This window comes from Dioscorea cayenensis, chromosome 10, assembly GCF_009730915.1.
Source record: "Dioscorea cayenensis subsp. rotundata cultivar TDr96_F1 chromosome 10, TDr96_F1_v2_PseudoChromosome.rev07_lg8_w22 25.fasta, whole genome shotgun sequence".
In the NCBI taxonomy this organism is placed as follows: domain Eukaryota; kingdom Viridiplantae; phylum Streptophyta; class Magnoliopsida; order Dioscoreales; family Dioscoreaceae; genus Dioscorea; species Dioscorea cayenensis.
Genome location: NC_052480.1, coordinates 2,042,658 through 2,058,792, shown reverse-complemented (window position 1 = coordinate 2,058,792; position 16,135 = coordinate 2,042,658). Strand labels below are relative to the sequence as shown.

General features: G+C 34.6%; 3 protein-coding genes across 5 annotated transcripts; 1 reads left to right on the top strand and 2 right to left on the bottom strand.

Moving 5' to 3' along the window:
* Positions 1–262: 262 nt before the first annotated feature.
* On the bottom strand, positions 263–6,378 carry LOC120269932 (CMP-sialic acid transporter 5-like). Of its 2 annotated transcripts, none has more exons than XM_039276911.1 (16): positions 6,128–6,378; positions 5,565–5,835; positions 5,097–5,213; positions 4,437–4,493; positions 3,350–3,427; positions 3,177–3,221; positions 2,595–2,654; positions 2,189–2,311; positions 1,988–2,065; positions 1,705–1,774; positions 1,475–1,582; positions 1,210–1,343; positions 1,058–1,134; positions 934–982; positions 755–836; positions 263–643 (listed from the first exon to the last, which is right to left on the bottom strand). In XM_039276911.1, exons 2-15 carry the CDS (start codon positions 5,730–5,732, stop codon positions 786–788), a joined length of 1,215 nt encoding a protein of 404 aa, XP_039132845.1. In that variant the 5' UTR covers positions 5,733–5,835; positions 6,128–6,378; the 3' UTR covers positions 263–643; positions 755–785. The 2 variants fall into 2 exon arrangements, with proteins under 2 accessions (XP_039132845.1, XP_039132844.1); XM_039276910.1 differs by having other exon boundaries at positions 6,123–6,377.
* Positions 6,379–8,435: 2,057 nt separating this feature from the next.
* Positions 8,436–11,445, top strand: LOC120270001 (U11/U12 small nuclear ribonucleoprotein 35 kDa protein). Its single transcript, XM_039277009.1, is given in 9 exon segments — positions 8,436–8,635; positions 8,726–8,751; positions 8,753–8,824; positions 8,916–8,967; positions 9,720–9,790; positions 10,289–10,379; positions 10,515–10,590; positions 10,660–10,738; positions 10,912–11,445. Coding segments are annotated over 9 exon segments (1,038 nt in total). The 5' UTR covers positions 8,436–8,460; the 3' UTR covers positions 11,308–11,445.
* A 618-nt stretch (positions 11,446–12,063) lies between these two features.
* LOC120270944 (INO80 complex subunit D-like) lies at positions 12,064–15,906 on the bottom strand. Of its 2 annotated transcripts, none has more exons than XM_039278026.1 (3): positions 15,305–15,906; positions 13,451–13,908; positions 12,064–12,958 (listed from the first exon to the last, which is right to left on the bottom strand). In XM_039278026.1, the coding sequence occupies exons 1-2, from the start codon at positions 15,823–15,825 to the stop codon at positions 13,641–13,643; spliced, it is 789 nt and encodes a 262-aa protein (XP_039133960.1). In that variant the 5' UTR covers positions 15,826–15,906; the 3' UTR covers positions 12,064–12,958; positions 13,451–13,640. The 2 variants fall into 2 exon arrangements, with proteins under 2 accessions (XP_039133960.1, XP_039133961.1); XM_039278027.1 differs by having other exon boundaries at positions 13,451–13,905.
* Between the last annotated feature and the right edge of the window lie 229 nt (positions 15,907–16,135).

The window sequence follows — 16,135 nt, the reverse complement described above, 5'->3', positions numbered from 1 at the left end:
CTCTCACTCAATAATAAAAAACTTAAATAACAAACTAGAACCCACACTAAAAATTCTATCATCTAACAGATATAAACTCAGGACACCCGAAAGTCCAACACCACATTTTTTGTAGTGAAACAAATACCGTTGGATTAAAAGCCCTTTCGCATAGTTTAGTGTTGTAGTAAACGTAATATAAATTATTCATAATATCCACTAATTATGAGTAGCTAGAGTTCAAAATGCTCAGGGAAAAAGAATTAAAAACAATCAAGAAAGAAATGCAAAAGACAACCTTTAAAAGCAAAAACAATTTACTAGGAAAAAAAGAAAACAAATCCACAGATAACAGAGAAACATATCTTGCTACAACCTTCACCCACTTTTTTTTTCCAAGTATCACTCTCTTATTAACTTCCAATATTCCTTTCAAGGTGAACATTGTAGCATGATAATGAAAATTCATGAAACACAAAATTGATAGTTAGATAGGTATCTACCACTCATATTTTTCTCCCTTTCTCTCTCTCTCTCTCTCTCTCTCTCTATGTATATATATATATATATATGAACTTCTTCAATGAACTGTTTTATTCATCCTATTCAGAACTGGCTTGTCTTAGTATCAGGTTCAGCCAAAAGAATCCCTCCTTTAGAATACCTGAGAGTTAAAAACAAGTAGAAAATATGTGAATAATTTACAATGAAACAAAAAATGTCAAAGTGAAATGAGGATGGAATCTTGTTCACTGGTTTTGCAAAATAACATTACCGAAAAAAGGAAGAGTTGTTTTGAAATGAAATCAGGTGGGTAGAAGCGGTTGCCGTTCATCCGGTCCTAAATGATGGCTAGCCTGAAATGCAATGAAATGGAGGTTTTCTTGGTACTTATTCTATGTAAATAAGTAAATTTAATAGTATCAAATCTATCGATAATGAAGAAGTGCTTACATCCTCGGTCGCACCAGCAGTCATGTTTATGAAGGATGCATCCTTTGATCTGAAAATAATCGAGATCGACAGATATTACTTTGAATATGTAATTGCTAGTTGGATTAAGTTGTAGAGTATGTACCTGAGTTTTTGAGTATCCATCAATTCTAATGTTTCATTTAGTGTTTCGTCTTTAACTTCGGCTATTGGAGAGAAAAACTAGAAAGAAATATATTGTGAGGTTTGTTTGTTCACTAGTAAAAACAGTCGACCGGATGGATAATCCTAAGTTACCTGATGCATTGAAATGAAAACTATTGAAATTCCTAGCATAAAGTTCATCGTTAAGGTATGTCCAAACAGTGCGGCAGATGCTATGCCGGTGAAAATTGTCGCCACTGTCGATGAGTATTTCTTTAAGATTGTGTCTGTTTGAATCAGCCAAACTTGGATTAACAATCACGTCTCACTGAGAAAATGACTATAAATACAGTTTTGAAATATGGCTTGAGAAATGCCATGATTGAAAACTCACTGGTTGTTTTAACAATGTATTTACCTGCATATTTGAAAAAGAATGAGGAAAGTATGCCTTGTGCTGCATTGTTGAATATGAGAAGCATAGTTGCTTTCGAATGTCCTTCAAGAATGTTGAAGCTACTGGAGCCTGTGAACATTCAAGTTGAATTTCAGTTCTAATTTTACTTTCAAGTTCAGTGTTTGCAGGAAATGAGTATAGCTATGTATTTATTTAAAAAAGAAGGGCTTTAGAAGTGTGGAAAAACTAACCTTTGACAATGGCAGTTCCAACAATACCAAGAAAGTTGAATATTGCACCATAGCCATATAAAAATAAGTTCTGGAAATAGTTCAACAGAAATCAGATTGCTAAAGGCTAAAATAAAGAATGATAAAGACATCAGATATATCACTGGTGGGAAAACATAAGGAGGATAACATATATATATATATATATAGAGAGAGAGAATTTTAATCTATAGTAACATCAATCAGAAACATTCAGAAAAATACACAGAGCATCGAGCAATTTGATTCTGCATTGAAGAGTCACCTGGAGGTAAATACTTGTCTCAAATTGGCTTTTCAAAGCATATTCATTGTAAACTGAGGCGAAGGAAGGCACAGTCACCTGGAAAATTCATTCGACCGTGTAAATGTTTTCAACATATTTGAAAAAAATGCTTTGAATAAATCATGGAGGAATCAACAACATGAATAAATAAAAGTATGAAGTGCATCTAACAGAACTTACAAATATCAATGTGTATATATAAGCAATTGTCGTCACTGGTAGACCCATTGCAGTGGTACCCTCGGGCAGTGACCTTAACTGATTCACACTGATTCCAATAAGCAAAAGCGCTAGAGCTTCCCACTGCCCATCAACAAAGAATAAAAGAACTGTTTTAAATATAATGTCCACCAAAATTATGCATGGCAATTAAAATTATCCAATGAATAACTCATCTTGATATCTTTGTTAAGCGATCAACCCCAAGTATCAACTTAGAATATAATGCATGTTAAAAACATCCAAAATCTCATATCCAAGAAGAATGCAGATACCCCTCATAATTAGCCATCCAAGAGATTGGCAAAAATAACATACACCAATTTAAGAAAAAGATACAGGAAACCATTTTAGGACTCAAACTTGCCTGAATTATAGAGAAGCGCCTTCTCATTATTATCTTCAACAGAACAGCAATCACTAAAACCTGCAGAATGTCACAGAAGCAGATAAAGATACTACAATTACATGATTTCCTTTAAAAAATAAGAACTAAATCAGAAAGAATCATTTCATTCTTCCATAAGAGCAAATTAGACTTGTAGGATATTTTTAAACCAAAACAAGATATCAAGGTGTAAAGTTCAGGTCAACCCATTGGCCATTGGCCACTATTCTAATCAGACACCTACACTTGCCATGTAATGGCTTGAAACTCTTTAATTTAAAAAAACATTAAAGCTAATGATGACACACAAAGCTATAAGCAAAGCACATACATAAAGTAGGTAGATTAAGATAAACAAGAAATCCATCATGATTATATTATAAATCTATAGCATGCGTTGTGAGAATCATAGTCAGAATTTCTTTTATTTGATCTGGCCAAAATTTTTAATCACCTAAATTAAATCAGCCTTACGTGTGTGAATTCTGCTAAGCATTCACTTGGTAAAATAAAACAAAATTACCAGCGAATTAGATTTTTGGTGAGTCTGATAAAAAGTACCTTCAGGTTACTCAACATTTTCACAGTTGCAGGGTTGAAGTATAACTGCATACAGTGTCAGTATCAATGATCAGACATGTTCAAACAATACGCGGTCAAATCATTCAGAAAGGGAGGAGGTAAATAATAACAAAAGCTCATGGTTTCATCAAAGGAACTAAGGAAAATATAACCTGCATGATAAACTTGAGATAGTTGTTTATAGCATATAAAAGAGCAGGAACTGCAAGGAGCACATTATTTCTAGCTGCCTGCACAATGACAGAACAACCCGTCAATGAAAAGCATTATGATTTTGGAGTAAAATTGCTGATAAAATAAATGAAGAAACTTCAAGATAAATGGCAAATAAAAAAAAAGGTAAAATGCTACCAAAGGACTTGAGCAGCTTGAGAACTCAAGTGAATCGGCTTACAAATAACCATACAAGCAAGAAGTAAGGAAAAAAAAGTACAGAATTTTTACTATTCAGATTTGACGATGTATTGAAAATATGAGGCGCTCATCATTGACCTAGAAAATTACATAATCTGGTAGATGAACTACGGGTACAACAAACAAGATAATATATATGACTGTCAAGAAACTTGATTTGTATAAACCACCACAAGGACTTTAATTTCCCTATTGTTTATGAATTACAGAACAAAGGGTCTGGAAAGAACAATTCCAGCCAATACATACTTCAGTTAGCTTCCACATCTTTAGAGGGTTCCTAATCCTAGGCCCTAGCAAAGGTTAGCAAGGACGCATGACCACATGAAATATTAATGCGTACAGCACCCACCAACCTAAAGGAATTTTGTCAACACATCATATATCATATAACCAGCTAAATATGCATCAAAACTTTCAGTTTCATAACTCTTGAGTTGTTGAGTTCCAATACAGCGATACTAGCATATGTGAAAATTTAAATTTAGTAGTTCTAGATGGATGGATCTAATTCAACCTAAGTTCAAATAATAGACAAAATGTATATATGAGTGAGAACATATCCTGGCTTCTCTCGCCTCATTGTCTCATATAGAATCTATTTCGAATATAATCATTACTCTCAAGGAATATATATATTTTCCATTGCCAAAAAATTTAGTCGTCAAAAGATTCTTCCTACATAGAAAGATCTTGTAAAGCACAACAGTTATAGACTTACGTTACTAAAAGATAATAACTAGCAAATGATAGCAGGCAAGATCATTGCAGAAGAAAAAGATTATATAATAGAAAATAGAAAATTGCAATCTGAAGAACAGTTACCTGCACAAATGTAGAAATTGAAAGAAGGGGCTTCTCTCCCACTTTTTGCCTTCTACCCTGAATTACAAGCCAATATCATGAACCATTTGAGGTGCAAAAATAAAGCTCAAATACAAAGACCATGCTGAGATAATAATAGAGTAAGCTCTGAAAATCATATAAATATTATATTGATTAATGGTTAAACATATGAACAGCCCGAAACTAGAGATAATTATAAAAAAAATTTGTATATTGAATTCTAGAAAAATGATGCTGATGCTGGTTAGAATAAATCCACAAAAATGAATCATGCAGTATTAGCTTATCCTTGCACAATTAACTTGAAAAATACAATTTGAAAAATCATATCAGATTTAAAAAGGATAATGTTAATTTGAATGATAGAGCAGAAGAAACCCCTGGAAACTACTATTTCCTAATACTAAACAGATGACAGCAAGTATGTTGCCATTCGTTATCAACTTATCATGTCACATCACTCAGGAATATTATTTCAAAAGCTAAAAATAAATATGTGGACAATCAAAGGCTTGATTAGCATAACCTCCAAGATACAGTTTAAGATAATTTAAGGACAGTTTCATCAGACAACAACAAAATCAATAGAGATAATTACAGTGTCAAGTCATCCGTAAAAAAATTAATATATCAACCAACCTGGAATATTAGCATGATGACGGCAAATAGAACCTTTGCAACCTCCGTCAAAAAATTCACACTAATGGGACTAAACTTAAAGCCGCCATCAACCTTAGACATATAAACTAAAATAGGCTGCAAAAAATAGGAAAACTTCGTAAGTATTTATAAAAGTGTAAAACATTTCTTTCATAAGCAAGCCTTGAGACTAATGCAATAAACATTACTACCCACTAATCTAAAAATCACACACATCATAAAATTTACACTAAAATAACATCCAACATGATACCAAGCTTCTATTGTCATGCATTTTTGCCCAGTTACAATAGCATAATACTTTCCATTAGGCTGTGTTAAATCAATCTAAAGTTTTTTAATAACAATGAATAGCTAAATGCATGTTCAATAAAAAAAAAACTTTATGACATTTTAAAATTAAAGGCATTTAAGAAAAATTCATTCAGAGTGCTGAAAACAACTAACCTGGAGACCAACCAAGAAACAATCACCAACAACCAAAAGAAAATTGAGAGCTTGAGCTTTTGATGAAAACCGGTTCCTACGTTTATCATATGCTCTCGATATTGTTTTAGCACTTGGCGACAACAAGTTGGAATGGCACACAGTGCATTCCACCACCCCGTTTTTCATCTTCAAAATCAAAGATGCCCCAGAAGCAGTACTAATAATTAACACAGCTCCAAACTTGAAATGGATCTCTCCTCAAACTTAGCCAGAGATAGTCTCCGATTAACTACAGTCACATAATTCACAGAAAATCAAAGTCAAAACAAGCATTGCTTAAATTAACTTCGATTATAAAATCCAAAGAAACTGTTCAAAAAAAAATCAAATTTTAATCTTATTTGAAAAAAATCAACGGAAAAAAAACAAGCATTGATTAAAAACTCAAAACCATTCATAATAAAATAAAATTCTAAATCCAGCATCTCGAGAAATCACAATTCCAATCAAAATCACATTTTTAGATGAGGAATGGCTCAAAAACATTAAAAAAAAAAGCCAGAAAAACAAGCTCACAGAACTCCCAATCTAGATCATAGATCCAGAAGCCGCAACGCCGACACAGTATCAAAAATTCGCTGGAATGCGGGTCTCTCCGCTCCTCGTCTTCCTCTTCCGCTCACCGTAGAGGGAGGATTGGAGCTATTGATGAGATCTGGAAGGCAAAATAGAGAGGAAGAGAGCGAGAGAGGTCGACAAAGCGTCCCTTTTGCTTAAATTTCACAGCACGAAGAGAAAGAGGGAAAGGCTTCGTTCTCGGGTCGGGGACGTAGAGACGCCGGGAACAACACGATTACCAAAATGCCCTCCCAGTGCTTCCTCTTAATGCCTGCTTGACAAGGGTATAATAGGAAATATTTATTTTTTTATAAAATTAGGAAAATTATTGAATTTTCATATCTGATATTTATTTTCTTACTATTTTTTTAATAAAAATTTCCTTTTGAACCTGATTTAGGCTTGGTTTTAATTTTACCAATTGAACACTGAATTTTTTTAATTTTATTATAATTTATATTTTTTTTAAGTTTATATATATATATATATTGATTTTTATATGTTTTGTTTTGATAAAAGTTAAAAATAAAGCTTGAGAGCATGGACTGCCAATGTGAATATAGATGTTAAAAATTAAAATTTTAAAATTATTAGTGACCTGAAAAACCTACATTAATAAATAAGAAATAGCTCTTCTTTGTTTAATAAATTAGTGGTTTATCCATTTTATTCAAAAAAAAAAATCTTATATATATATATATTTGCAAGTGCAAGTAATTAGTAAAAGATAGAAATTAGGAATTATCAAATATAAAACGTACCTGAAATGTTGTTGAGAAGAAGAAAAAAAAAATTTTTTTTTTTTAAGTGTTGACATCTTTATAAAGACCTACGAACTAATTCAGATGATGAAATAAGGAAAATATGGGATTCAATGAATCAAAATCTAAATTAAATTATATACTAATATTATCGATATTCACGTGATCTAAAATTTTATTATTTTATGATACGGTAGGATTGTTCGTGTACATTGGGCCGGTTGAGTCCAATGGGCCCAAAAAGTCTTAATCGAATTGTTGCACTTGGGCTGTACCTGATTCCCATAGTTTTGATTGATATATATACATATACATATTATAAAAACAATAATTTTTATAATAATAATATAAATAAAAATTTATTTAAATTATTAAACTATTACTAAAAATATTAATTTTCATCTACATATGACGAGTAAAAAGAGTTTAATTTTTTAAAGATATATAATGTATAATAATATATTTTAATGACATATGTGGACATTGTGGAGTAAGACTGATATATATCATTGGTTTTACTCATGGTTACATATATAATAGAGTGAATTTTGAAATATATATATATATATATATATATATTAACAAAGTGTAGAAAAACCATATAATAATAATAATAATAATATGCACAAGCGTGAATTTATTATCTTAATACATCTATTAAACTTTGAACTTACCTCTTTGATAAGGATATGAATATTCTACCTAATGCTAGTAATAGTACCCATGCACGGTAGTCATTCAAATGTACTCTCTCCCCGAACAGGAGTAGTTGTGTTTTTTCATTTGTAAATTTTGAATCTACAAACGTATGTAGATGATGTGTCCTCTTATATATATATATATACATTGGCTTAAGTCATTTGCGTACGTAGATGATTGTTAACTAAGGATATTTATTTATAACCGTTAGATGATGATTAAATAGCTATTATTTATATAAATACTATACATATATTGGTATTCACGAGTACTGTGTATTATTGTTTATAAATGGATTGTAATCATTTGATAGTAATTCAATAGCTTTTGTTAGACGTCCCTAGAATTCAAATTTAGAGACATTCTTAGATGACATGTCCTATATATATATATATATTTAGGTGTAAATATCAAAATTGTCCCTCTATTTTGTGTTTTTCACCCTTTTAGTCCCTTTAATATAAAATCTGTTTTTTTGTCCTCGTATTTACATATTTTCGTCCTTTTAGCTCTAAAATCCGCTCTTTTTCATCCTCGTATTTACATATTTTCATCTTTTTTTGGTTCCTCCAGTTCATTAGCTGGAATGACCAAAATAGTAGATCTGTCAATTAATGGGACCAAAAGGACATAAAATATACAAATATGAAAGATCAAAAACGCGGATTTTATATTAAAAAGACTAAAAATGGGCAGGAAAACGTAAAATAGAGGGATCACTTTGATATTTTAACCTATAATTTAATAGGTGCTAATAGATTATTGTGAAATTAGCGAGGGGGTTGTCTGAAAAATTAACCAGGGACTAATTGGGAGTTTCACCAAAGCAATCAAGAATGGAAGCTGAGAAGAAGAGAAGAAGAGAAGAAGGGATGAGAGGGAGCAATGTGAGCAAGGTCTTCTACTCCCGATCCTACCACCCAATCCAGGCCGGAAGCATCGACGGCACCGACATCCTCCCCCACGACCGCGCCATCTACCGCGCCCACCTCTGCTCCTCCGCCGGCCTCTGTATCTCTCCTTTTCTTTCACTCTCTCTGCCGCTTTTGCGCTCTTTTTTTCTTTGATTCATCTGAACTTCTCTTTTTTATTGTGTTCCAGATGATCCGCATGGTGATCGGAAAGCTCGTTGGTGACCCTTACTGCACGCTCTTCGTCGGACGCCTCTCGCCCTCCACCGATGAGGAGAGCCTTCGAAAGGTGTGATCTTGGCACCCGGGAGCTCTTGATTTCTTTCTTTTTTATTTTTTATTTTTAATTTGATATTCTTGTTTGATTTCTAATGCCCTAGGCCATGAGTGAGTATGGACGGGTGAAGAACATGCGTTTGGTTCGGCATATCGGTGATTCTTCTTCTTTCTTTTTGATTTCTTTGAAAATTCCTTCTTTCTCATAGATTTCCAGTTTTTCAAAGATAAATTTGCCTTTTTTATATATGTGTGTGTGGTATGATTGAAGAGATAATTTGAGTTCTAAGCTTTGGGTTTGGGGGATGTGAATTGAATCAATTAGGTCTTTGCTTTTTTTCATTGATTCATGTTTATCTGATTCTCATTTCTTTTAAGCATGATCTATACCTTTGAGAAGAAACATAGGAATTGGAATTGTATGGTTTTCTTTTAATTTAATTTGTACTTGGTGATTTGACATAGAAATATGGGCATTTAATTCTTCTGTTTAGTTGCCTCATTTCCAACTTTGTGTGTTTTGGTTGTGGAAAATTCATTTGAACAATACACTTGAGTTATGTAACACCTCAAATGGTGTTTTTAAGTAGATGAAGTCATCTTTCTTGAGCTTTCTTTGAACTTGTAAATAAACCACTTGAGAATTATTTTGATGATAGATCTTTCATTCTGTAGTTTGCAACTTAGTTGTGTGTTTCACCTTTTTATTTGTCTTGTGGTTCTGTAATGGTGTTAGATTTTATGACTAATCGGATATGAGATTCTCATTGACCTTCTAATTTTATGGTTAATTTTTACAACCCTTGCATTGAGAATGTGCCCTTACCTAGTTTTTATGGTTAATTGAGGATGTTAGTCTTATACAGGGTATAGACTATAGAGTTGATTTACTAGATTATCTGGTGCAGTAACTGGTGCCTCATGTGGTTATGCTTTTGTCGAGTATGAAACTGAAAGAGAGATGCGACGTGCATATGAGGTTTGCTTTTCATTACTTTGAACGTCATTTTCAAATATATCCATCACATAACACATACTGCTTTGTTAAATGCATGGCCATCTAGTCCCATATTTCAATTATTATGCCGATTGTGATTTCTACCATCATTTTTCCATGGTTGTAACTTGAAACGTAGTACATCTGAGCAAATACAGGATCTCACTTTAGCAAATGAAAGTTAGTCTTTAGCAGATGTAAGCACCCAGAGGTTAGATTAATAAATGTCAAATGCATACCAAATTAAAAGGAAATGATGAATGAATGCTGAATTAGAAACATTGGGATTAAGCTGTCACACCTGTCTTTGCTAAACCTGACTACAGTTCTGTTTTATGTGCCACATTAGAGCACCCCTTCTTTCTGATCATCCTTGTGATGCAAGTTGTAGAACTGATAGTTTGATTTTGAGAGCGAATTCATTTGAAATTACATATTTTTTTTGTTTAACGAATGAATGATTTTAAACTTTTTGTGCAGTATGCCCACCATAAGATCATTGATGACAGAAAAATAATCGTTGATTATAACAGACAACAGTTGATGCCTGGTTGGATACCAAGAAGGTTAGGTCAGTTGCAAAAATTAAACTATCTTTTTGAAACTTATATTTATCTAGCATGACACTATTAAGGTTAGGTCAGTTGCAAAACTTAAACTATCTTGTCGAAACTTATATTTATCTAGTATGGCACCATTGATTCAGGTGGTGGCCTCGGAGGTGTGAAGGAATCCGGTCAACTTCGATTTGGCGGGCGTGATAGACCATTCCAAGCTCCATTGTATGTATATAACTACCTTAAATACTAATGAGAGTTAATAATTTATTAACATTTGCTCTTTGTTAACAGATCTGAAATTCCATATGAAGATCTTAAAAAGCTGGGTATTCCACCGCCACCCGAAGGGCACTATATGACACGGTACCAGGTATCACATTCTCACATAAGCTTCTCATCAGACAGTTTTACACTGGTTGATGCAATGCAGCTTCATTGCTTGACAATCTTACAATCAACCATGCTATGCTTAAATTTTTACGTATCAAGATATATATATAAATATATATATGAAAACTTAATAGGTCTCTCCCGTGGTCATAGGTTCCATCACCGCCTAGACGGAGCAGTCACAATAGCAGGGAGGATTCACCGCATGTGCATGGAAGGCCCGACGATAGAGAGGAACTTAACTCGAGGAGAAAACGAAGGAGAAGTTCATTTGATAGAGATGATTCTACTCCCAGAGACTATAAGAATAGGGAAGATACACCACACAGGCACCGAAGAACACCCGATGGAGATGTTTCTACTCACAAGGGCTATAAAAATACGGAAGATTCACTGCCGAGGAGACGGACTAGAGACAGAGAGGATCGGCATTTAAGGCGGAAAAGATCAGATGATAGAGATGATTCAAGTCATAGAGACCATCGTTCTCACACTGAATATGCTCACCAACACAAAAAGCAATCAGCTAGTAGAGATTATATTTCCTAGATCACACAAAAATTTAAGGAAAATGAAAACATGTGTTTTTTCAGTAGTTCTCATGGCTAATACTCAAAAATTGTAACATGGATTGGATGTTGTTTCTTCAAATGATGAAATTTTGCAGGCTCGCTCAAGCTTGGTATATATGATTTCTTGGTTTCTCCATGAATCTTAAAGTTTTTTTTTTAAGATTTTTAATAATATGCAGTTTCTATTTGTCTTTCAAACAACTGCACCTTTTGTGATTATTGATACATTAATTTTATTAATAAAATTGTTATTATTATTATTTATGGATTTTTTTTAACATCCGAATAAAGTTCATACATAAAAATTAAAAACAATATTTTTTTCCTTACTTGAATGAAAGATGTATAATTTATTAACTTTTTTTTTTAAAAAAAAAAAGCATTGCAAAAATCTTTAGTCTGCAAATATGTCATTTCAAATCATGTGACCTAGACATGGCTGAGCACGGGTTGATAATTTTGTCCATATCTTTGCTGCAAAGAGTACCTGCTTGTCAGACCCAACAGATGTAGCAAATATGGGCAACAGCAAGGAAACAGCTACAGAACAGATTAACTTGTGCTTTACCAGGGGGTTAAAATGTATGTGACTTTCGGAAAAGTTGCTGCAATTTTTTTTTCCTTGAAATTGGTCAAATTTTAATTTATTATTTACAAAAATCTTATTTTTTAAATTTAATAATATATTCATTCATATTGATAAATAACACCAACTAAACACCCCTCAAGAATTAAAAAAAAAAATATTTTACTCACATAAATAGATGCCACTTATTTTGCATTTACAATCACGCAAATTCTATATGATTTGCATATTCAAATTCACAAGCAAAGAGGTTTTTTTTTTTTTATTTACAAAAAGAACATACAATCCAAAGACTCTCCTGAACCATCAAAGCGTGCACAAATCTCGGTGTAGCAAGTAAAAACAGATCCCGAGCACGCATAAGCGCTAAAACCACCCGCACACAACCACCACTCACATCTTCCAGAAATATGTCTTTCACCAAAAATCGAACTCCCACCACTCGGTGAAAAGCTCTATCGATGATCCGTATACCAATAAATCATTTGATCGTTGGTAAACAAAAAAATTTTGGCACTGAATATATAACTGCTACATAAGTACCAACCTGAATTCAGAAATTCGCAGAAGAAACTCTAGGGTTTTTTCAACTCAAGGACAATAATAAAGCCGAAACCAGGACATTGCCAAAGCAATGCGAGGAGAGATGAATCAGAATGACCTGGTTTCGGCAATGTCCTGGTGAATCAGAGAGATGGCCAAGCAAGGTCACTGGGCATTGTCTTGTAAAAAAGTCAAGACCAGTCTGATAATAAAGGGTTTCATCATTTCATGTCTCACAAGACTTTTGGACATTGTAAAAATGGCAAAGTCATAAAGCAACAGCCTTCCGCCATAAGCACAAGTCAGTGTGGCTCGTGATCGATGCTGACTGGTCCATGGAACTGAGGTACATTAGCGGTGTGTTTCATGAGCCCTTAATGACGAAAATAAGGATGTCGACCAAATGTGAACAAAGCAGCACACACAGATTGATTGGTTGCTAATGAAGATTGTGAGTTCTCTTGAAGTCCTTTTCAAGGACGTTCTGCATGGCGAAGACCTGATTCCATTGAATATGAAATCAATCAGAGCTTTATTATTCAACAAAAACAATAATGTAGCATCAGTGGCAAGTTGAACATGATCACAAGATAGGACTGACAACAAACCATTAAAAGACACTTGGGTGTATCCCTAACAAGAGTTCTGAAATTTTCAGGCTCTATCATTCAGCATGATAATAATACTAGTGTGAATAAATGAGAAGTAATGTGTCCCAGAGTTTGGCTGGAATTGTACAGGCAAAAAAAAGCAGGATGAAATATTTGGAAGATGTATTTTTCGCTGGTTTATCTCTCAGGTTGATTTTCACTGTTAATTATGATGACACGTTGTAAAAGAGATCTACACAATGTTCCAAGAATCATCAATCAGGAGCCAAAAAAGAAGAAAGTCAGCAGAAGCTATAATGGATGTATTTTGTATACAATGGGAATTCATTCAAGGAAAATTTTTAAACTAAATACAAGCTAAAGTGAATAACATTGTGTACCTTAAAAATGTAAGGGTTTTCTCCGCTTGCAAGGAGTCCAAGGCCCTCTACATGCCATCCCGCTTAGATTTGACCGATGGGGCCTCCAACTATGACTGTAGTCTTCAAGACACAATCCAGGGTTACATGTCCAAGACATGAAGCTCAACAGAATCTTTTCATCCAGGGTTACATGTCCAAGACATGAAGCTCAACTGATCTTTTCATCCTTCTCCCCATTGTTATCACCATTGGAATTCAATAATTCTCTCCTTTTGGCTTGAACTTGGCTCACGTATTCAGCAAGTATCACATGAAATTTCGGAGCATGCCTGACTGTAGAGGGCCCATTGAGACCTGCCTTCCTTAAAGCTTGTGACACATGCTTCTGAGCCTTTTGAAAGTGAACTGGGCACAGAGAGGGAATGGCAGCTCTGAGAACTGGTTTACCACAATAAATTTGGCCATTGGGTGCACTGCTAAGGTTCAAAATTATCCATGTGATCAAAATTCATATTAAGGTAGGGAAACAACTACCATCAACATATGAAAACATCAAAAGTAATTTCCTCAAAACTGATGTAGGAACATGCATATTTATAGCATAAAGTGTTGTGGTGACAAGTTCCTATCTGAGAAAAGCAAAAAAGTATTCAATTTAATATTGAATACCTTCTACCATATGAATTCTTAGGATGGCAAATCTGAAGGATGGGAACCTCCAATGGGACTACATCCTAAACAGAATCTGCAACATAGCATTGTTTAAGGTGTTGTCTAATGGCTTGCAATCTCAAATAACATCTGCCAATATATATTCCCAGAAATGCCACAACTATCTCTAAAAAAATTGAAGTCATTCTGATTCACCCATGCCAAGATATTCACAAATAACAAAATTGACAACAACAATTAAAAAGAACAAACTCATGCTATATTTACACTATAGTCGATAATGTAAAAACATGGTGCCTCAAATCCCTGAATGTAACCCAACCATTCCATATCTCAGGAATCACAAAACTCACAACTCAAACCCATTTAACACACGAATAGATTCCTCCAAGTTGCAGAATGGACAAGAAAAGTAGATTGTAGAATAATCACTAAGCCATGACAAGCATCCTCAACATAAAGAACTCAACCTCATCGAAACCATCATGAATTGTTCTAATTTGTAGAGTTGAGAAAACAACAATTTACCCTAGAAAGATATCAAACTCATTATCACTAAAAGCATGCATACAGATGCAACATGAAAGGACTAATTACATCTTAACTATCTTATCATCAAAGCAAACAAGATCTAAACAGCAACAAAAATACATGCTAAAAAAAATAAAAAAAAGAAAGATTGCAGAACTAAATTCCACCAGTGTGACTTATTGCAACATTCTTTTGTAAGAAGGCCCATGCTTACAGAAAAATTCCTCACATCCTTTAGAAAAACACAGCACTCAACAGACAGAAAATCGCTAGAAATCAAAGAATCAATTATACTGTCCGCAAACTTTATAGAAATACGACCAAGACAGCATACGCCACAAATCCAAATCCAACAAGACATAGACAATATATCAAATGTTCTTCATTTCATTTCCTTGAATTTCAATGAACATGTACAAATTTCACTAATTGCAATAACGTAATCAATAATGTACCCTCATGAATGACCGCACAAACATCATAAAAAAAAGAACACCAAATCTCCCCTAAAAATCAACAAGAACTTGGGAAGCAAACAATCAAAAAGTAACACAAAGACAGATCATCCAAAACATCCACAAAATCAAATCCAATCACACAAACAACCATCAAAACCCTAAAAAGAACAGTAAAAAAACCAAAAACAAGAACATTGAAAGAATCCAATACCTTTTAATGACATAGTTGCAGCCCTTATACAGCATCTGCTTCCCATCCAACAGTATATGAGAGTGGCAAAACCTCGTCAAGGGCATTGCATACACCTTGCACCCCGAAACCCCACACCGCTCCCTCTCACCCTTCTTCCCCGCTTCCCCTCCACCAAACCCTAGCCCACCAACCCCATCCTTCGCCACCTCCTCGTTTCCTTCTCCCCCCGCCGCAAACACCACATTCTCCCCCTTCTGGCCGTCAAAGGGACTCTTCCCGAACTCCCAGTAATAGTCCCGATGCCTCACCCTCAGCTCCTCCATTAAAGCCCAGTACTGCTCCCTATAACACCTCTCAAGCTGCTTCAATCGGCGGGAGCGCCGGCGCAGAACCTCCTCCCGGGATAGGACCACCGCCATCTTCAGGGCTTCGTCCTCGTCCTCACCAGCGATGGCTTCCATGGGGCCGGGATTGGATTCAGGATCATGGATGGCTCTAGGGCTTCCAGGGAGCTCTTCGGCGGGAGGCTCACGCTTCATGAGTTCCGGCGCCGGAGAGCTATTCCTCGTCGTCGCCGGAGAGAGAGAGAGAGAGGACTTCTTTATAAAAAGAAAGAAAGGAAGGGGGTATTCTAGAAAAGGAGACAACTGTGTGAATACGAGAACAATGATCAAGGATGGACGGTGAGGATTAAATCTCAAAGGCAGTGTTTCAAAATCTCATGCGTTCCTTTTGATCGCAGCCGTAGAAATCGCCTCGAGTTCATTGAGAGACGCGGTCACGGAATGACACGTGTTTCCAATTTTTTGGAACGTTGGGTCTGGAATGTGGTGTGCGGCGTGGAACAGG

Bases quoted from the DNA above. Each gene is read 5' to 3' on its own strand.
- LOC120269932 (XM_039276911.1), bottom strand. From the start codon at position 5,732: ATGAAAAACGGGGTGGTGGAATGCACTGTGTGCCATTCCAACTTGTTG. The intron at 3,428-4,436 runs GTAACTGTTCTT...GTCATTGTGCAG, and splicing joins CAATTTCTACATTTGTGCAG to GCAGCTAGAAATAATGTGCT. The intron at 837-933 runs GTAAGCACTTCT...ATTGCATTTCAG, and splicing joins CTGCTGGTGCGACCGAGGAT to GCTAGCCATCATTTAGGACC.
- LOC120270944 (XM_039278026.1), bottom strand. From the start codon at position 15,825: ATGAAGCGTGAGCCTCCCGCCGAAGAGCTCCCTGGAAGCCCTAGAGCC. The intron at 13,909-15,304 runs GTATTGGATTCT...TTTGAACCTTAG, and splicing joins TGCAACTATGTCATTAAAAG to CAGTGCACCCAATGGCCAAA.